Source organism: Hydractinia symbiolongicarpus, chromosome 5 (assembly GCF_029227915.1).
Source record: "Hydractinia symbiolongicarpus strain clone_291-10 chromosome 5, HSymV2.1, whole genome shotgun sequence".
NCBI lineage: Eukaryota > Metazoa > Cnidaria > Hydrozoa > Anthoathecata > Hydractiniidae > Hydractinia > Hydractinia symbiolongicarpus.
This window is the reverse complement of record NC_079879.1, coordinates 33,151,242-33,173,025: the sequence shown is the minus strand read 5'-3', so window position 1 is coordinate 33,173,025 and position 21,784 is coordinate 33,151,242. Positions and strand designations below refer to the sequence as shown.

At 32.4% G+C, this 21,784-nt stretch overlaps 2 protein-coding genes across 3 annotated transcripts; both read right to left on the bottom strand.

The window, feature by feature from the left end:
• Nucleotides 1–208: 208 nt before the first annotated feature.
• On the bottom strand, nt 209–17,627 carry LOC130646131 (coiled-coil domain-containing protein 186-like). Of its 2 annotated transcripts, XM_057452269.1 has the most exons (16): nt 17,571–17,627; nt 11,418–11,528; nt 10,024–10,236; nt 8,947–9,142; nt 7,005–7,217; nt 6,700–6,790; nt 6,448–6,524; nt 6,286–6,361; nt 5,582–5,677; nt 4,665–4,723; nt 4,348–4,471; nt 3,824–3,973; nt 2,874–2,936; nt 2,624–2,680; nt 2,298–2,397; nt 209–2,151 (listed from the first exon to the last, which is right to left on the bottom strand). In XM_057452269.1, the coding sequence occupies exons 2-16, from the start codon at nt 11,503–11,505 to the stop codon at nt 1,973–1,975; spliced, it is 1,782 nt and encodes a 593-aa protein (XP_057308252.1). In that variant the 5' UTR covers nt 11,506–11,528; nt 17,571–17,627; the 3' UTR covers nt 209–1,972. The 2 variants fall into 2 exon arrangements, with proteins under 2 accessions (XP_057308252.1, XP_057308253.1); XM_057452270.1 differs by lacking the exon at nt 11,418–11,528 and having other exon boundaries at nt 17,571–17,617.
• Nucleotides 242–790, bottom strand: LOC130646125 (PRELI domain-containing protein 1, mitochondrial-like). The gene has a single exon (XM_057452264.1). It carries the CDS (start codon nt 788–790, stop codon nt 242–244), a length of 549 nt encoding a protein of 182 aa, XP_057308247.1.
• Nucleotides 17,628–21,784: the final 4,157 nt, after the last annotated feature.

Below are 21,784 nucleotides of genomic sequence, written 5' to 3'. Positions count from 1 at the left end.
TAAAAAGTTGTTGTTCCATATACCTCTCTCAAGACCTGTACAAAATCAAAAAAAAACAAACAAACGAATTTAATAGTAATGGAATTAAAGAAACTTTGCAAAATAGAATACATGTTAAATTCCTGAAAAAAAAAGGAACTTTAATTGATCGCTTTTAGTCATTGGATGCATTATCAGGATATTTAGCATCCTCATAAAAAAACATGGGTACATAGAAACAATTCTTCAATATAACAATATTTTACATATTACTAGATATTGGTAATGGAAAAGTTGATTGTCCTGTTGAGTAATGATTGTTTTTCTGTAGTACACTTTCAAAACCATTATCCATTCTTTGAATGTTAGAAATATATCGCTTAGCACCAAACGATTCAAACGCATGGCACAGTCCATAAAAACTACTGCTAATCCAAGATTGTCTCCTAACTGACGTCCAGTCCTTATTATCATTGGATATTTTAAAAATAGATTTTTCTTCCACCTTTAAAAAAGTCGTTAGGGTTAAATTCTTCGTATAGGTAACAATGGTCTTTGTTTCAATATCAACATGCGATTCTTCCAGAATGTACGCAGTTGCTGTAGGTAAAATTCTTTGCAACCAGGAAGGTGTCTCGTTGGTTTTTGAATATATTCGAATCGTTTTTAAAATGTTATTTTCAACGTGCCTTGAAAGAACGTCTTCTGACAGTACGTGTTTACTGTAAGGGTTAGGATATCGCTTGTAAAACATCGAACATAAGTGATCCCACTTGTATTTTATATTTGATGACGTTTCGCAAAACTTCATCTTGCTTTATACACTAACAAACACAAATAAAACACATTATTAACTTCAATTAAACCTTCAAGTGATTCCAGTGTTACATGCATTTTAACCATGTAACACTGATTGTAACTAACTTAGGCCATATTTTATAATTATTTGCTGGTCGTCGGCCTCCACAAGAATTATAGTTAATCACTTAGAAAAACAAGAATGGAAGAAAAAAAGCATTGCTAATTGCAATTGGAAAACCTTTTTCCGCATTTCCATTTCTTGGAGGTTTATAACATTATAACAAGAAGTATGACTTTATCTAGAACACATGATTATATTGTACGGGGAATGACCTCGTAAATAGCAGTGAAACCTGTGAATCATTCACTTAGCTTTGTTACAGCAAGATACTTAAGCACATAAGGTCTATTTTACTGAATTAAATTATATTCTACAAGCGATTAAAATTTCAGGTCTTCACACCAGTTACGCAAAAGCGACATCGGATACAAAACTGACGAAAAGTTATGGCACATGCATGTCTCAAAGAAATATCTAATAGATTGAAGATTAAAGTCAGCTTCATAATTCACCAAAAACACTTTACTATCCAGTGGTAAAATTAAACAAGAATTCCTATCATTCCATCTATTCTATGGCTTCAACAAAACTTTTAAAAATAAATTAATTTAAATAATAAATTAATGATATCTACAAATCTCATAACAAAACTCTTGACATACACATATATACATCATACATCCAATACCAAAAAATCGAACGCAAGCCTAAATAAAGAAATTGCTGATTTATAAATAACGTAGACTAAAAATGAAGTAATATTTAATGCTCCCATGTTTCAAACTCTTTTGTAAAATTCTTTATCTCCGTTTTTACTGAAAAATGCAATACAAAACTCTTATCAAAATAACGTAATTCAAAGGTAACATAAAGAATTACAACCCCATCCTACTGTTACGAACAGATTAACAATTAAATGTCTATGCATTACTACACACCACCTCATTGATCCTCTCATAATACTCCAAACACAAATTAACATAAAAACAGAACTTTGTTTTCCACAAACAAAAATGTAAAAAAATATGACAGATAAAAAAATCTAACTACTCTATGTCTAACCTATGACCAACAGAAAAGACAAATTCTAAGAAGAAACTGGAGCTTTGTAAGAAAATCAAATACGATTTTCTATTGAGTGACACACATGTTATCACCAATTTCTTGTGCATATTGTTCTGAGAGCATCTGTCGTAACTCCTCGATATGGCTTCGTATACCACCTAATAATTCAAGTTTTAATTTTACTGCTTCTAAATCTGTTGTTTCGCATTCGCCTGGTAGAGGAGCACTACTTTTGTCCGGTGAATCTGAAACAGGACGAAAAACATGTACTCAAAAAAGTACATAATTCGATAACTACTTAGACATGTCGAATCTATTCAAGAATATATATCAGGAACACGTAGGTAGAATGTTATTAATTTGACATGCTTATATTTAATTGATCAATTACCTTGTAAACCAAGTAATGCATTTAAACTAGGGTCATTTCCTTTCATTCTAGAAGCACATAACGTAACAAATGACCCAACATCATCAGAACAATGAGATATCTAAATCAGTACAGTTGAAAATCAAACAACGGTTTAAAAATGATGGTGAAGTGGTATACTAGTGCTTAGAGCAGACAGAGAAATGACAACAGGTCAATTTAAGCTAAGTGTAATAAATGTTTCTAATTACCAGTAGGAAAGTTTAAAAACAAACATGTATTATTCTTCTAGCTCATGGTTGTAACTATAGTGTATATTATGTTTTCTATAGTGATTCCCCTTTTACCTCTTCAAATAATGACTTCAGCTTTACTTGATATTCTTCTGTATATGTTTCTTTATACTATAAATAGAAGTCGGCACTACAGCATTAAATACACAAAAATTAACTAGCAAGCCAAAAAGCGATAGAAAGTTTTTATAATTGGTCTTATGAAACTTGCTTTAAATAACACAAAAATCAATTCATCTTTTGTACTTTCCTTGATTAAACAAAATGTTAACAGAAGTGTTAAAAACGAGATCCTAATCCGTACCTTAATGAGATCTTGTTGTAAGTCAAGGTTATTTTCCAGCAATTCTTGAGACCTTGCAGAAAGCTATTACAAGAAAAATTAGGAAAAATCTATCAAACTTTTGTAGTCTATTACAGGCCATGTTTCCAGCACACCAAATATCATTTGTGACATTTTAAATTAAATTGCAGGACTTCGGGCTTCAAAAAGGCGTGTCACAAAAATGCGCATAAAAATAGATTTTTTGCTGATTTAACCATGCATAACTCAGTGTAAAAGTAGCATAATTTTTGGGGTATTGCGCTCTAATGTATAGTGGTATACATGACATAATAAATTAAAATAAACAAAAATTGAACAAATAAATAAAAAAGATATTGGTGCAAAAGTATGCTGGTTAACTGTTTCCATCTGCATGATTAGGGGGAAATGTGTAAAAAAAGTAACACTTATATATATTATAATGCCCGTATATGTCTGTCCATCCATCCGTCCGTTTGTCTGTCACTCAAAATAGTAGCTTAGCTTCGCAGGTAGCAAAACGCACGCAATGCGGTATAAAAAGGACGGGTGAACCCGTGGATTTTTCCACGGGCTAACAACTAGTTTGATCTATTTTCATACCGTTGTAAAATATACCCAATATAATGGGAACATGGTCACAGTTCAGTTTCTATATCCACAACCTGCTGAGTGCAGCGACAGAATGGTTAGATTTAATATTATTTAACACAGAAAATAATTCGAACACGGTTTTAATTTTGATTATTCGCTACTCAGAGCGAATTACTCAGTCCCCTAACTATCTAACTCTTTCATTTTACACTACACATTTCGAATTCCTGTTAATTCACACAAATTTGCTGCTTCGGTGTGTTAGAAGATATTGACTTGAAATTTAATTAAAAAAAGAACAACCTACGATACAGCATTGTAATGCTTAAAACAATTAAGCATTATGTGATGGTTACCTTTGAAATAGTAACGCTTTTTTCTTGCAATTCTTCTTTTAACAAAGATAAAGTTTCCTTCTGTTGCAACTTATCTTCATCAAACAATTTTTGTTTACTTAGAAATTCATAATGCAGTCGATTCATTTTTTTGTGACGCTTTTCCAGTGACTACAAAAAAGAAGTATACGATGACAGTGGTAGGTGGTAAGTTAAAAACTCAAAACTGTTCCTTGAAATTATAAAGTTTTGTTTGACACTTAGTAAAAACAAAGCTGAGCATGATAAAAGCTGAAAAGTCCAATTTCACCAAAACAACATTCAACGTATGCAGCTTTAAAATTTTCACACGAAATTTAATTACAATATTCCGAAATCATTACAAATCTTTCTCACACTGCATTTGTAGATCTGAAACAATTGGAGATGCAAATAATTGTGTAAATGGTACTGTAAATAGCATTCAATACAATCTGTTAAAAGAGGTAAAAATTGATTTCAAGCATTTTTCGAACATCGAGCAAACAAATAACATGTTGTCTCACATGCTTTAAATCTTCCCTTTCCTTTTTTAAAATATCATTCTCTTGCTTTAGTTTTTCATGATCTTCAATCGCAACAGGACCAAGTTTATCACGGGCACGATACTTTCCGAGAATATTACTAAGACTAAAAAGTAGAGCATACAAGACATTGATAAGGAACAGTTTTTCAATTTCAGTCAATACTCTGCGATGGTTGATGTCAATGCGGCAGACCGGCAAATCGTTGTATTTTATTTCTGAAAAGAAACTGAATTAAGAAAGGCTGCGAAAATATTTGTAGCCTATTGTATGTATGTACTACTAAAAATAACTGTTACCTGGAAATTTGATCATGAAGTTCTGTATTTAACCTCTGTAGCTTCTTACATTCTATATCCTACATATGAGTTTTACAATATTACAAAAAATATATTTTTATTTAAAAAAATTTATTAAAGGCATTGTTAGTGTATTATTTTATCATGAGAGAAATACATTATATCAACTCCTACATGATTTTCTTCTGGTTATTGTGTGTGTGTATGTTAGTTGGCAACATTGCTTTTTATATTGGCAAATGAAAGATAGGGTTTGCATAGTATTCTTTATCCATAAACAAAAATCATTTGTTATACACTATAGCTGTTTAGCCTGTGGAAAATTATACCCTGGAATCTTCTCTCATATACACATCCCCTGATATACATATTTCCCGCATCGCTATATCGTGCATACTTGCCCGCATTATCATGCAGCATTGAAATTTACCTGAACGGGGGTTATTTCTATGATTATTGTTGCGATTGTAATAGCGTTTTTAATTACAAAAACCAGTTTTTTTAAATCGGTTTACAGACAGACAGCGAGGATTATCATATAGTCTAGTTATTTACTACCTGTGTAAAAGTACATGGGAATTTGCCCTTGAAAAAACTTACAGGGTTTTGCCAGTTCTAAGGTTTTATGTCTCACATACTTACTGCATGTTACTAAGAAAATATAGATCTGGTCACTTGTACTGCCTCATTGCATACAAAATTGACTGACAGCATATGATTATGGTAAATATATAGTTCGTAGAATTTTTTTTTGGATTTCTAAACCTTCATAGTTTTCAAACTGATACGATTCTAAAGTGATGCTTTTCTGTATATGAAAGTCTTGCTACACTCCTTTATCAATGCCAAAGATTGGTTCCTGCAATGCTTAACTGTTTAATGTTATATAATTTTTGTAACAAATAAGTTACACTTACTTTGTTTTGGTATTCAGTTTTAATCTCTTTATATCTTTTATGTACAACTTCTTTTTTCTCTTGTATGTCTTCTTTTTCCTGATGACAATTTTTAACCTATAACAAGAATGGTATGGTGCCATTAGGGAAATAAGGTAGTGGTAACTCAGTCTTGCTGTTTTCGCAGACATACTATGATTGCAATTTTTTTAAAGGCACCGTATAATCCTTTTATCAAAATCATCTTAAACCAGTTCTTAAATTATCCCAAACACAGTTTTCAATTTTGTCTGTTATTTACTCTATATGAATTGAATTGTAAAACGTTTAAGTTAATTTTGCATTCCATAATATTCTCGGTTATTTTCACAGCTTTAAACAAAAAATGGTCATTTATAGATTAGTTTAACAAAAATATTTCGTGTACATTGTTTGTTTTGAAAATTAACCATCATAAACGAAAGGGCAGATGGACTGACAGACAGAGACTTTTAACTTAAAAGCCTGTTACTTTTAAAACAGTGTTAGGTTTTATAGGACGATTTGGCACATGCTGTATTTTGGCTGTTCTTTATTAATATGTCTTGTATTAGTCAACTTCAAGGTTTCTTTTCAGCGTTATTAATAGGAAGTAAAGCAAATTTGCCACAAGGTCTCCTTAAGTCATAGTAAGGTTGTCCTAAATACTATTTCATGCTTTCAATAAATTATTATAATAAACAGACCTCTTTCCGTAATTTTTTAAACTCTTCGGCAGTAGGTAGTTCTTCAAGGTAAGATTGTAATTTAGCGTTTTCTTGTCTAAAAATAAAAATTCTGATGGATAGGACAAGGATTTACAAATAAACTTGCTTGCTTTTTTCAATTGCATTTAGATGTTGGCTTACTTGGTAACTTTAAAATCTTGCAAAAGTTTGTCTGTCTTTGCTTGTTCCAGTTTAAGTTCTTGAACTTTTTCATCTAACTAAATCATAAAAACAAAAAGCTTTCCAGCCAACTGCAATGTTTTAGAAAATGGTGCTAAAACAATTGCCAACTATAAAGGGGGAGTTTTGCGTGTGGTCAATGATGTTGCTTCCAAATGTCTACTTTGTAAATAAAGCATCAGTGAAAACCTAATAACTAAATAAAAACGCAACCTCTTTTTTTATAACTGTAACATCAGATGAATTATTTATTTCCATTTCTTTTAACTTTATTCCAAGTTTACCAAGTTCATATTCTCTTTCACTAAAAGCAAAAAAAGGAACAAAGTAGAGCAATGAAAAGTTGAAGACGAACAGACATACTAAATATAGTATGATCACTGCAATTTGAAAAATTGTGTATGCGTATTAAAACAAAAAAATTAAATTTAGTTAACATTTTGGAAAATGTCTAGACTGCTAGTATATTTTCTGCATTCCTTGATCCGTTTGTTTAATGACACTAGATTACACCATACCCAAGCTTTCTTTGCAACTTTTCAACTTCAGCTTGTTTTACTGATTTAGCTTCCACTAGTTGTTGTTTTAAGTGTGAAACTTGATATTGGTATTCTTGTAAATGAAGCGTAAACTTTTCATTGCTGTTTGATTGAATTTGATGTTCTTTTTGAACAAGTAGCTCTTCCAGTTCTATATTTGTTTGACGCAGTTGAGTGATTATCATTTTTTGCCTACATACAAGGAAGGTAAAAGTAAACTAAATTATTAAGAAAAAAAATTAACAGTTGTGTGAACTTTAAGAGATACTATACTAGAAACTGAAATTGGAGTTTTAAATTTCATCTAGAAACTTCTTAACAATGCACAACTTTGCACAACCTGCATAGAATCCTAGCCGAGTCGGTCAAATGAATTCGACTCTGGTTATACAGTAAAATGCTATAGCTACGAGGGCAAACCAAACGTTGTAAAATAAAATCCGTCTTTTTCAACCAATCAAATGCAATAAGTACAAATTCAGCCTCTCTCCTTCACATTAGTTATGCTAACATGTACACGAAAATAAACGCCTGTCTTTTTTAATAAGTACAAACCCAAATTCTCTCATTCACATCCGCACTTAGCAATTGCGAACATGAATTTAGACATGTTAACATAACAGGCATGAAATAGTCTAAATCAAAAAGGCTGAAATCTTAAAATGGTGGGAGTAAAACTAGAACAGCATGATCTCTAAACTATAGCAAATTGGAGGTAAACAATAAAAATACAATTTTGATGTTAAGAAGCAGACTAAAATTATATTTAATTGAATTTTGGGGACAAACAAACACCAATTTGAAAACTGGTTTATGAAGATGTTGAAGGTTAACACTATTTACTATTCGAACCTGAGGGGATGGAGGAGGTTCATCCTTCTGCCAGCTTTTTTGTACTAACTTCTGAAGTATACCATTTTTAGGGTTGCAATTTAGTGATTTTTCATTATTTTTTAGTTAGCTTCAGGTTAGACAAAGAATTTTTGGTATGGTGCCATGCCTGTTGCATATTGACTCATTGGTCAACAAGTGGTCAGGAAAAAAATCAGACAAAAAGTATATAATGCGTTTATTCTTGACTAATCGATAAAGCATCATTTGAATTTTAATGACGTTAGCAAGCCATCAACAAAAAAAAAATAGAACCTTATTTTCATGTTCTCTTAAATGTGTACAGAGTTCAAACTGCTGATCAAGAAAATGTGTATGATCATCTGTTTTTGATAAACGCTTAAGAAGATATGGAAGTTTACAAATTTTGCTGATGTCAGCAATGGCCTGGTTAAAGTCTACATTTTTTTTGAGATATTTATACACCTGTTGCTCTCATCGTATAGATCTTAAAACGCTGATCAAGAAAATGTGTATCTTACACATTTTCTTGATCAGCGTACTTCTGACAAACGGTTGCACAGATTTTAGGGTTTAAAAGTTTTTCGATGACGTCATCAACCCGTTCATTCCAAAACGGATTTGGGGACTCAGGTTTGAGAAAGTTACCCAAATTGGTCCTAGGTGGTCCCTAGTTACTTACACAATGAAAAATCATTGACGTCACCATTTCCAAGTTTTTTGGCCTCAAAACTTTAAGTGCACTGTAATGGCTTCATTAATTTGATACAAGGTATTGACCTTAAATAGTGTTATTAACGTTGTGGCGTAACATTAGAAAATTTAACATTTCAGACATGCATTTTTCAGCGACATCAAAGGAAAATGAACACATCCGCTTTGCCTGTTACAGACATATAGAGATGTTTATACTATATTTTACTCAATAGTTTTAAGACTTTTTTATACCAAAATTGTTATTTCAATATTTCACTCTTTTTCTGGCTTAAAATAACAATAGGGTTAAAGACTTACGTAGTAGAGAACAAAACATCGTTTGGTACATGACAATTTTGACACAAAATCTTACTTTTGCATAATAATATCTTTTTGCTCAATGATTTCATCTTTCGCAGAAAATAAATCTTGACATTGAGCGGCTTGTGATGGAGACATCCTTTTAGTGTAGGATTGTATACTTAAACCACTTTGACTGCTACCATAATCCTTTCTATCTGTTGTTTTATCAAGCAACTTTTCACAGGGTGTTAAAATCTTCTTTGTGGCTATTAAAGAGAAATCATAATAAATGAACTAATTTTGGAAAAAATGTAAAATACACACAAGATTTTGTTTATTTTATCTTTTTGCGCTTTTAAAAATAAACAACAGTGTTTACAATAAATTCTATAAAGTAGTTGCAACTAAACAACTCAATTTTACTGAAAATTCAAACACAAGATAATGTATAAAATATTGTCTCAGCAAACTTTTGTTCTTAGGTGAAGGCAACTAGTTATTTCACAGGCAAAGCAAATTTGTTGGGTTTCTCAGTTGCCGGAATAAAAATAAATAATCTATTACCCCTTTTTGTAATTTTTAAGAATACAAAACAAAGTTGTATTTTCAAGGGAGTTACAAAAAACTTCTTTCTTGCTTTTTTCGAGATAGACTTACTCGTAATTCATTCTAAGCAAAGCAACTTTTATAAAAACAACAAATTATTTGTGACAGAGGATGCTATGACAGGCATATTTTACTTTGTGTTTCACATGCATTTGCACTATATATGTTCGGACTACGTTTGACTGTGTCATTTTAAATTAGTTCATTTTTCTTTCGCGATATTTACTGCCAACTTTAAAAAAATCTGTATTAGCATTTTTTTTATGGTTTTTTGAAAAAAAAATAGTTGGTCAGGCCTCTAGAACGAATAATTAAGTTGCCATCAACTTAAACTGCTAATTTTAACAAAAATGTCCAGATGATCTCCTAAAAAAGTTTAGGTATTCAAAATATAAAACGATAAAAAATATGTGAAGATGGCTCTTTTATTTTTCAGGAGTGAGGAAAATCAAGATGCATATCGAAAAAAAAAGAGGTAAAATATTTTCAAATCATTTAAATTAGAATCAAGTTGGATTCTAATTTAACAGTAATTTCTAACCTTTGTATGGCGATACATAACCCACAGTTTTGTTGGTATTATGTATCACTTTCTGTACCATGTCATCAGTTTGCTGATGAATTATTTCAACTTTCTCAGAGATACTAGGACAGGATTGAAAGATACGCTTCTGAGATCTTGGTGACGATAATTTCTTTGCAGTAAATGGAGTGGCTAAATTTTCATGTGTATCATTGGAATACTTGTGGAAGCCTGAAAGATAACAAAAAATTATACATACAGTAAAGCAAATACACTTCCTAGCAGTTTTTAATTGGATAGGCTCGTGTCAGCAATTATTTGCTGACAGTAAAACTCCACACAAGGAAAAATAACAAGGAAAAAAGAAACCTCAAATATAAAAGAACGAAAAAAAAAACAAAATGGAGAATATAACATTGACAAAAGAAATTTTTTTTTGCAGAGCATAGTTATGTTGCCTCTTACTGCCATGTATGAAGCGTTGAAAACCATTAAAAAACTCTACAGGCTGAAATATAGGAATAAGAAACCGTCATTAAAAAAAAATTTATAGATATCTGGTCATTAATAAAATGATCATGTATTTCAGCCTTGAGAAAAGAATCAATTGACAAATATTACAACTTTAACAACACTAAAAACAGTATATACCCACTTATGGTTAAATTAAAACATATTGGAAAATGCTAAAATTTATTTAATTAAATGCTGTTTGTTCTGTGTCGAACTTCAATATTTATTATGCATGAATTATTGTTTTTTTGCATATAATTTTATATAGTTATATAATAATTTTCTCTAGTAAATAAACATAAACACTCAGATTTAACATTAAGAACAAACTAGGGTTTTAAGGTTTTATAATGACGTCATCAACCATTTCAAATTTTAATACACTTTTTTTAATGTGTAGAGCTTGAAACGCTGTTAAAGAAAACATATAGGATTGTGTGCTTTTGACGAACGGTTGGGTTTAAAGCTTTGTTGCTGACATCATTAACCTGTGCATTTTAAAATGGTTTAACTTGTTAAAATTTTAGATAATTTCAGGTAGTCTGCAGTTACCAATGAAGGAGTTGACATAAGTTACTTCCACCCATTTCTAAGTTATCCTCAAAATTGAAGGTGCAATGTAATGACATCATTCACCTTATTCAGTGCATTCACATTAAGAAATTACACATATTCAGTAATTTTAAAGGAAAATGAACATCAACTTCGCCTGTTACCTAGTTAACATCTTATTATGAAAGAGATAAAAAGTTCAAATTATCAAGTTGTGATGAAATTGAAATTATATGCACCTAAAGGAAAAGAACATCAACTTCACCTGCTACCTAGTTAACATCTTATTATGCAAGAAATAAAAAGTCCAAATTATCAAGTTGTGATAAAATTAAAATTATATGCACCTGTAGCATCTTGTGGAGTCAATGGAACAAATTCAACTTCATCCATCTTCTTGGGTGTTGACCAACCATTCAATGAATTGCTGGACATTTATAAGTTTACTTGTTCAATAACTGTAAAAAAACAAAAAGAAAATTTTGCAAGATCGCTCTGTACGTTGGACTCACAGTACCACGATGGAAGAATTAAGGGTGAACACAGCAAAGTCTAAAGTCATGATTAGTAGCATTGCATACAAGTGTGACCTTGTATAATTGGAAAGTGGCCTTGTGGAGTTTGCAGGAAAGGGGTTGGTAGTAATCCAATTTTTGTCAGGCTTGCAAGCATTGTGTACATAAGAAGTGCAGTAGTATTGGTGGAAGGTTAAGAGCTGACATTCAGTTTGTATGCAAGCGTTGCAAAGATGAGATTATAGAGAATGAAGTATTTACCACTTCAATGATGTACAACAGTGGCTCGTTAGAGACAGTTGAGAACTTCTGTTACTTAGGTGATATGTTGGGCAGTGAAGGGGGTGTTGGAAGAAGTGTTACTTGCAGGATAGGTTCTGCTTGGAAAAAGTTCAGAGAGTTACTTCCTTTGTTGACCAGCAGAGTCTTGTCAATTGAAGTAAAAGATAGGTTGTATGAGGCCTGTGTAAGAAGCGTTATGTTGTAAACGGTAGTGAGACATGGGCAGTGAAGCAGGAAGATCTTGACCGTTTAGAAAAGAATGATATGAGAATGGTTAGGTGGATGTGTAACGCCAGTTGGAGAGACAGGACAGACTTGATACAGCGAAAGTTGAGTTTACATCTAACACAATCTAGATCAGATTGGAAGAGGGTCATTAATATACCCCGTCCAACCCGTGCTAGCATGGAAAACGGACATTAAGCGTAGAATGATGATGAATGATGTCATATTGAATCAGCATAATCTGTAATTTTTTTCATTAAAAAAGATGATTATTTATGTAATTCACACATGCAGATCATTACAGAATAATTTTATGGCCTTTCGACAAGCTGATCCTGTCTTGTGAAAATGCAACTACTATGTTTAACTCGAATTAATTGTACAAGAACAGTTGTGTATCATGTTAATAAATGACCAGACCAAATAATACAGTTTTCTTCAATTTTCTAGAACAATATTGAGAAATACTAACTTATTTTTTTTACTTGTGATTTCATAATGTATAATTTATTGAGGAAAATTTTAGGTTGGACCTGAGGGGTTATAAATACCGGGATGGGATTTTTTTTGTTTTTACCCTATAGTCATAAATATATGCAACACAATTTTTTTTTTGTTAATGCTTGAACAGAATTTACTTTTACGAAACAAAAAAGTAGTTGATTTGATACTACTCTTAGTACTACAGGTAGAACCTTGATTAAGGTTTCCTTGGTTAGAATTACCACTGTAGTTCATGATTTTATTTGTACTACATACTCATGGCATGTTTAGCATTACAGTCAGGCCTATCAATAAGGGGAGAGCGATCACTCTCGCTCACGCAAAGACTCGCCCAATTTTGAGAAATAAGAAACTAGAGTCATTGATTACTTTCCCAATCATTTTAAGCAAAGTGAAATATTAAACTTGTGCAATATTGTTGTTTACCTCAGGTATCAGTTCACCTGAAGTGAAGTAAAATATTAGGAAGAAAATATACGCAAAATTAATGTAGAACCAACTAAAGCATTTAAATGTTAAGCAGTGGTATTTGGAACAAATGTCAAGTTAATGATGTCATGGAAAAAGTACTGATATAAGCAAAAAATTATTGCTATCATTTTGTTCCTGAAGTTTGATTCCATTTGGAATACCTATCAAAAGTTATCAAAAGGATGGATAGTGTGGGTGGAATTAGCCCAACCGGTTATAATGTTCAAAACATCCCCAGACCAACTCAAGTATTAAGCGTACGACAGATGCAATTTTTCAAAAAAAAGGGAGAACTATTTCCACAACTTCTTCCTTCATTTTGGATCTCTTTATGATAGAAAATTGATTTCACCCTTCGTCTAAATTTAAAAATTCGTCTAAAAAGTACACTCAGATGTTCCTGTAAAATTGATTCCATTAAATATTACAGTTTGTGTGTACGTGCAGAAATGCATTTTCAAATGATATATAGAGTGTACAATACAAGGGAATTTACCATATCAACACCAGAGCCACTTTCTAAATAATCACACATAACCACATCACATAGACCATATGCTCAGATCTGGGTTAACATCAGCAAAATTTGAAAGAGAAAACAAAACTTTTAAAGAAAATGATTGGCATATTTTTGGTTTATCAGCAAAAATTACATAAGATAGGAAATTATAAATATATATATATATATATATAGCATACAATTTTTAGAACAGGATTTATTGTATAGTTTAAATTTTTTAATTTTTATGAGAGTTTGACCGTAATATTTGGAAGATGCTAGTTTTGCAATAAGTTTTCAGTATTCTTTGTTTAAGTACAGAATCTATTTCGTTAGAATATATTTTTTGTGATGAAGAAAAAATACACATGTTTCCCGTCAGAAAAGGATACAATTAAAGTTGTTTTTCTTTTCACAGAATTTGATTTGAGTTTTTAGGAATTTTTTTTAGTTTTTATGATTTATTTTTTTTTGACATTTTTACATACAAAACCATTCTTGTGTTTGTTGAAAAACATATTCCCCGAAAGTCTTACAGGCTTCACGAAACCACTCCTGGCACCTGTTGCAGGATACTGTCTGGGTTCTGGGACATATACGACACAAGCAATACAACTCGATTAGCAACACCTTTGCCAGACAGAGTGGTCTGATAATAAGTGCCTCTAGAAACTCAATCATTTTCTATTTCACGATGGCAGCCAGTACGGTCGTGCGCTACGCTTTACTATTATTCTTGTTGTTGTTTTGTTGAAATATTGAAACTGTTAAATGCAAAAGAAAGAATGATTTGTAGAACTGTTAAAGAGAAAAGGATTTAATATATTACATCAAAAAATTTGTGGCTTATTAGCAAATTTTAGTGGTTTCCACGCAATTTTTTCATCTCATCCAAACATAGATGTCTTTACGTTATCATATTTCAACCTCATATTTCAACCACGGAAGATGTGGATCAGCTGTATAAAATCCCAGCTTATAATATTGAATAAAATAATCGTAATACTTTAGCGCTTTATATAAATGACAACATAAACTATGTTAGGCAAACAGATTTGGAGATTGATGAACTCCAAAGCGTTGCTATAGAAATTGTCTTTAAAAATATGCATCACGTTCTTATAGCAACACAATATAGACCTCCAAACGGCACAAAACACTTGCTGAGTAATTACAATGAGTTATTAGAGAAATCATTATCGCTTTGTTGTGCAGAGTCTAAAAATAATATACTCATAGGACTTAGAATGTAAACTACCTAAATTCATGAGATGATAGAGAAGTTAAAGCAATAATTCAACAGCATGGCTTAACACAAATAATTAAAAAATAAACGCGTGTAACGCAGGACACAAATTTTTAATCGACATTATAGCATCGAACAGCCCTGCTTCAATGGCTGAACAGGACGTCATGCCAACAAGTCTCATTAATCATGATTTAGTAGGTTGAATACGAAAATTAAACAACAAAAAGCGCATGTCAAAAACAGTCAAAACTAGGAAATATACCAAATAAAACCCTGATAATATGAATCGTGATTTTGAACAAGTGAATTCATTGCATTTATCTGTTCTTTAGATATTTGTCCTAAAAGGTGTGCTAATTATGCGAAATTAAGACGTCATGAGTAAGCATTGAGCATAATTATGGTAACTAAATATTGTAACTTATGTAAAATGTTTAAAGAGTCAAAGTGAACAGCCAGAAAACATGTTTAACTCTATGTGGCTTGTCAAAATGTTAAATATAACACCCTTGCAGAGCATACTCATGACAACATGCATAATTAGTGAATCTTTTTAGTATTCCAAATTTTAAAGGACAAATCAAGAATTTTTAAAAAAAATACTCAAATTCCTAGACAACCTTTCAAGCTCTTTCATATGCAATTAACTTTATTTTTCGCAGGAGGTAATCTTTAAATCAGGAGACTCAAACACACCTGCAAATTATCATCCAATTTATAGCTATTCTTGCGGTTGGGTTCGTGTCATAATACTGGTTGAACCAATCACGGCCCAGTATATATTTTGATTAAGTAGCCATTATGAAATGATAGACAAATGACGTAATTATAATGCTTTTGTGGTGAAACCTTCATAAGTAAAATATCTATTATATATATCTTTAATATGTTTTAGATATTGCTTAATATTCCTTAATCTTTGCCATTTGGGGACATTGTGATGCCGTTTTGCTTGTAAATTCTATTATTTAAGATTTTTACTATAAAGGTTTGACTGTGAAAGGTCCACTATGTATCGCATCAAGGAGCAACTGCAGTTGAATATTAATATTTATCTGCCGTGAAACATTTATGCATCAAATAGTTGGCTACTGAGAATTAGCATGATTCCCCCATATTTTGATGTTGAATTAAAATACGTTGGTCAGTTTTGTTGAAAATTATCAGAAATTTTCAAGCATGTTACAGTCCAGTCCAGATGTAAGCGTACGCGTACGCTCAACTTGCAAAAATAATTGCTTTCATTAAAAAAAAACAATAGGATACCAAGTTCCTTTCAAATTGCGCGAAAATAATTGCTTCGTGTTAAAAACAAAAGCATAGCAAGAAACATTGTTCAAAAACAATACTCTGCGCGAGAATAAATTAAACGCGAAGGCCATTGAATTTTAATTTTTTTTAACAATGAAACTAATTATTGAAACGCGATTTTAATCTGATATATTTAAAAAACACAAGCTGTTACTTTCAAAATGCGATCTAAAAAAACATTTCTATCGCCGTTTTTCGTCTTTAAACTTTTAAAATGCGATCTAAAAAACATTTCTATCGCCGTTTTTCGTTTTTTAAACTTTTAAAATGCGATCTAAAAAAACATTTCTATCACCGTTTTCCGTTTTTAAACTTTTAAAATGCGATCTAAAAAAAAATTTCTATCGCCGTTTTCCGTTTTAAAACTTTTAAAATGCGATCTAAAAAACATTTCTATCGCCGTTTTTCGTTTTTTAAACTTTTAAAATGCGATCTAAAAAAACATTTCTATCGCCGTTTTTCGTTTTTAAACTTTTAAAATGCGATCTAAAAAAAAATTTTCTATCGCCGTTTTCCGTTTTAAAACTTTTAAAATGCGATCTAAAAAACATTTCTATCACCGTTTTTCGTTTTTTAAACTTTTAAAATGCGATTTAAAAAAACATTTCTATCGACGTTTTTCATTTTTAAACTTTTAAAATGCAATCTAAAAAACATTTCTATCGCCGTTTTTCAATTTTAAAGTTTTAAAATGCAATCTAAAAAAACATTTCTATTAAAATTAAAGTTTCAATCTTTGTTAAAATATAATAACTTCTATCGCTTAAACGCTTTAGTTAACCCGCGCAACCAACAATGCCTTCTCGCTAGTTTATTTAGTTTCCACGCAAAACATTTGTTTAATAAAAATATTAAACAATGGCTCTTCGTGTCACATTGATAGAGTTGATAACAGTTGCAATTATGCTATTGGGAATAGTTATGTTAACACTATTTAACAATAGTTACGCACAAATATAATAAGCTATTTTTTCTTCAATAATCTTTTGTTTATTACGTGCAAGTTAATGACTTACAAGACTCGCAAGATAATTAATAACAACAAAAGACAAACAACTACCGCCTCCGAGAAAAAGGTGTGAAACTTGAGCGTACGCGTATGCTTACATCTGGACTGTACTGTAAGCTGGTTGGACTATCTAGCTAGCTAGCATCAGTTAATACCTGGTAAATACCTGGTAAATATTTTGTTAGCCTTTTCATGAAGACCTTACTAACATTTCATCTAAACTGTTATTTTTTCTTTTTGCGGATGACCAGAACATATATTTTGAATCTGATGTCTTCTCAAGCTTGAAAACTGTATCAACCAAGAGCTCAAACAATTAAGCCTATGGTTAAATATCAATTGTTTAGCTCTGAATCTAAGTAAAACCAACTTTGTTATCTTTACGAAATTAAAACTAACATTAGCTGTATATAAACTTGAATAAAAACCATTTACCAAAAAATACCAGAAAAAAATTTGAACATCTGGGCTGCCATCTTTATGATCTTTTACCTGCGCTTCGCAGTAGAGCAGTTTTGTCAAGAATAATAATGCGCGAAGCGCAATTTACCTATTTTTCAGCAATTTACGTCATATAACATTAACGCAAACTTTTCAAATTCGTAAAATACAGGATGTTAAAAAAGTTACTAGTTTATTTAAAAACCGTTATTAAGTTTAAAAATATATTTCTAATGTACCACAAACAGACAATCTCTAATACAATTGTATTACTCTTTTATACATAGTCATATTAATTACGCTAACATAGTGTTTGGTGCAGCACTAATAAAACTAAAATACAGTCACTTTACTTTCATCAAAAACATGCTGCCAGAATAATCACTTTTAAAGATAGGCTGACTCATTCCAGACCATTACTTCAGTCAATGAAAGCCTTGGATGTATTTCAACTAAATATCTTTCAAACGCTTTGTTTCAAATACAAAGCAAAAAATAATGACGCACCTGAAGTATTTACTAACACCTTTCACATTTCTCATAACAAATACACAACGAGATCTGCAGATCAATACTATCCACCACTTAGGAAAACTAAAAACAGTCAATTTTCCAATTCGTACCGCAGACCACACATTTGGAATAACTGTAACAAAATTAAGAAGTCAATTTTTGTATCTACTTCGGAGGACATATTTCGATGTAAATTGAAAAATCTACTTTTATTTGAATTTGAGAGTGAAACGTCTTTCTTCTAATTTAAATTATTTTTCTTTAATTTCAATTTTAATTTCATTCTCATTTTTTTAATTTCATTATACTTTTGTTATTTATACATAGCTATATTGATTAGGACATATTTGTTGTTAATAAACTTTGCGTAGAAATAACAGGTTCTCGATGATAAGACTACTTTTGTCTTCTGCGAGTCACCTGTCTTAGTAAGGAAAGTTGCAATTAATCCGTATATGTATATGTTACGTATATTATATATGTATGTATGTATTATAACAAACCCCAGCAAACCCCAGCAAAGTCAACGACAATCCCCTAATAGTCACCACACCATCCAAGACCATCCCATATTAATCTACATAAGACCTATTATTCACCATAATGACGTCATCAAGATTCTAACGCAATTCCCTAATAATCAACGTGCATACAGGGGTATTTCCCTGATATTCATCAAAAAATCAACGCATGCGCAGTAAAGAGGGAAATTCTGGTAGTTTTTGAGCAGAATGAAATCTTCCGACAATGCAAAAATTCTATATAATAAAGAGAGAATGGAAGGTAAAACGATATCCTCATTAAGATTGTTGGCCCAAAAACGGGGCCTTCAACGTTATTCAGCTCTTAATAAAACCGATCTTATTAAATTAATTGAAAAACATGAATATTTTAACAAGGCTGTTGAGAATATAACCTTTATGGTCATGGATATACCGGACCATTTAAAGACGCAAGATATGTGTAACAGGGTCGTTGAAAAGGAGCCCGAAATGTTGGAGTATATGCCGGGCAGGTTCAAGACGCGGCGCATATGCAATATGGCTGTTGAGGAGTATCCCCATGCGCTCAAGCATGTACCGTCAAAATTTTAAATACAGGGCATGTGTAACAAGGCTGTTGAAAAGGAACCGGGGATATTGGAGTATGTGCCAGATCAGTTCATAACACAAGATATGTTTAACAAAGTTTTTGAAAAGGATTTCGAGATGCTCAGGGCTATACCAGATCGGTTCATAGTGCAAAATATGTGTGGCAAGGTCGCCGAAAAAGATCCCGACACGTTTCAGCATGTACTAGATCGGTTCATGACATGTGTAGCAGGGGTGTTGAAAAGGATCCCGAAATGCTCGAATATATAGCGGATAGGTTCAAAACGCATGACATGTGTGACAAGGCTGTTGAAAATCATTCTTGGCTGTTTGAGTTTGTGCCGGACTGGTTTGTCACTCAGGACATATGCAACAGGGTTGCCGATGAGGAGCTCGAACTATCCATGCCTATTGCCGGAGGAAAGTCGAAAAGGCCTGGATTAAGGAGGATTTTCTTCCAATAGCCTGGCATCCGGATAGGGTCATCGATTGGTGCTTTTCAGAGGATGAAAAGGCAGGCCTCAAAAAGTATTGGGAGTTGACCTGAAACGTTATCTTACAACATGGTTGTAAGATAAAGATGTGTATCAACTGTCAATATAGTCAGAAAAGTATGATTTTCATGACCTTCCTTACTACCATCGGTCTATCCCTACCACTTTTAACCCTGGCATGTATGCAGGAGGAGAAGTAGGAGTAGTAGTAGTAAGGAGTGAATTTAAGTACACCGACCTCCTCCTACACCTTTACCCCCAAAAAACGCCGCTTCCACCACTTCCATCACCACCTCCATCCAAAAAACAAGTAAAAAACGAAATCATATGCTGATATCAACAAAAATGATATATACTACCAATAACCAACACATAATAATATTAAATGTAAGATACATGACGTCACCAACGCATGCGCAAAGGCATATACAGTATATACGCTGACATCAACAAAAATAGAAATCGAGTAAGGGAAATCCCTAATTGCCAGTTACCAGAGTTCAATCAAATAAATGACTGAGTATTGTGATGAATGTAGGATTGATCTCGATAAATATGATAGATGCTCCTGTGGAAGAAGGCTAGTTATATGTGGGAAAATGCTGTGTTGGCAGCACTATATGATGTATATAACGTACAACGGAGGGTGGTGTATTTGTAAAAATCCTTAGTTGGGCCCTGGTTATTATAATAAAGGATGTTCAAATTCTATAACGACTCCGTAGAGACAAGGGATTTTTACAGCGAACCAACAGTACTTGATATTAACGATGTTAAAATTGAGAATATCGTACTTAGCGATCCAATTAAAGCCAACAAAGGCAAGGATGGGCGCTTTGTCATTGGTTATAAACATAACAACAAGATATCATCACTATTGATCATAACACCGAGGGGCCTATATAGCAATGGTGCATCGAGATACGATGATGGATCTTCGCATACCATGACATTTGATATGCATCATCATCAAGAATGGCTGGAGAAATATCAGATCATCCTAGCCAGGATCGGGAAATTGTATGGTAGTGAGTTCACGACCTCACCTGTTAAGAATGGTAGATATATTAGTACCAAGGTCAAGGAATGGGATAGCAAAGTAACCACTGATTTTTATAACAAACCAGTACCTGAAAAGCAGCCGTGTGAATGTACGGCTATCATCAAGCTATCCAGCATTTATCGACAGGGATCTAAAAATTATATGCAGGTCCTTTTGGAGGAGTGTAAATATAAGCCTGTTCAACAACCCTTAAGGACACGACATCTTATTGATTCAGATGACGAGGAACTATTCATCGTCGTATAGTAAAAACTCGATAGATTTTTGTATACAACATTGCATACAAAATAAACAATGAACGATTTGAAAAGAGAAGCGAGAGAATTAGGGATAAGTGGGTATTCAACTCTTAAGAAATCTGATCTTATCGCTATGATAAGATAAAATTTAAGGACGCTTTGACACAAACCCTTGGGCCTCATTGTAAATCATGCTTAGAAATCACCGCTATGAAAATACTGGATGAATACATCAGAGGCCTCGAGGCAAAACAGAAACGAACCATTATATATGAAGGTGACCTAATGATTAATGCAACTACCGGTGAAGTTGTGGGTGTCGTCTAATTTGTTAATGAACAAATTAGATTATGAATATTCAGGTGGGGCCTCTAGATATTTCTTACATATTGAGCAGACTGCAAGTTTTTTAACAATTCTACTCTCGCCTCATTTCGTCCTTTGGCCACAAGTGCTTGTCTCTCTTGTTCATTGATCGTTTTCACGATCTTTTTAGTACGCTAACGGATTTGTTCCTTTAGCAACATATATTCTCTTGCATTATTAGTGAAAATTCATAATCACTTATCACTCCATTCTCGAGGGCTTTCGAAATCAAGTCGACAATACTATTCAGCTTCGTTTCCGCTAATAATCTTATACTATCATGCTTTTTGCGTTTGTAATTCAGCTTCTTACCACCTTGTTTTAAGGCAGACTGCCCCAATCCAACGGCAATGCTGATCCCACCCATTGCCACTGCCAGAGGTACTCCAATACCACTCAACATGCTTGCAATATCAACACCGCTCGTGATCACGCTTATGGC

Coding starts and splice junctions, on each gene's coding strand:
- LOC130646131 (XM_057452269.1), bottom strand. CDS start 11,505: ATGTCCAGCAATTCATTGAATGGTTGGTCAACACCCAAGAAGATGGAT. Junction 10,237..11,417: donor GACTCCACAAGATGCTACAG/GTGCATATAATT, acceptor GTTATCTTTCAG/GCTTCCACAAGTATTCCAAT. Junction 9,143..10,023: donor TTATGTATCGCCATACAAAG/GTTAGAAATTAC, acceptor TCTCTTTAATAG/CCACAAAGAAGATTTTAACA.
- LOC130646125 (XM_057452264.1), bottom strand. CDS start 790: ATGAAGTTTTGCGAAACGTCATCAAATATAAAATACAAGTGGGATCAC.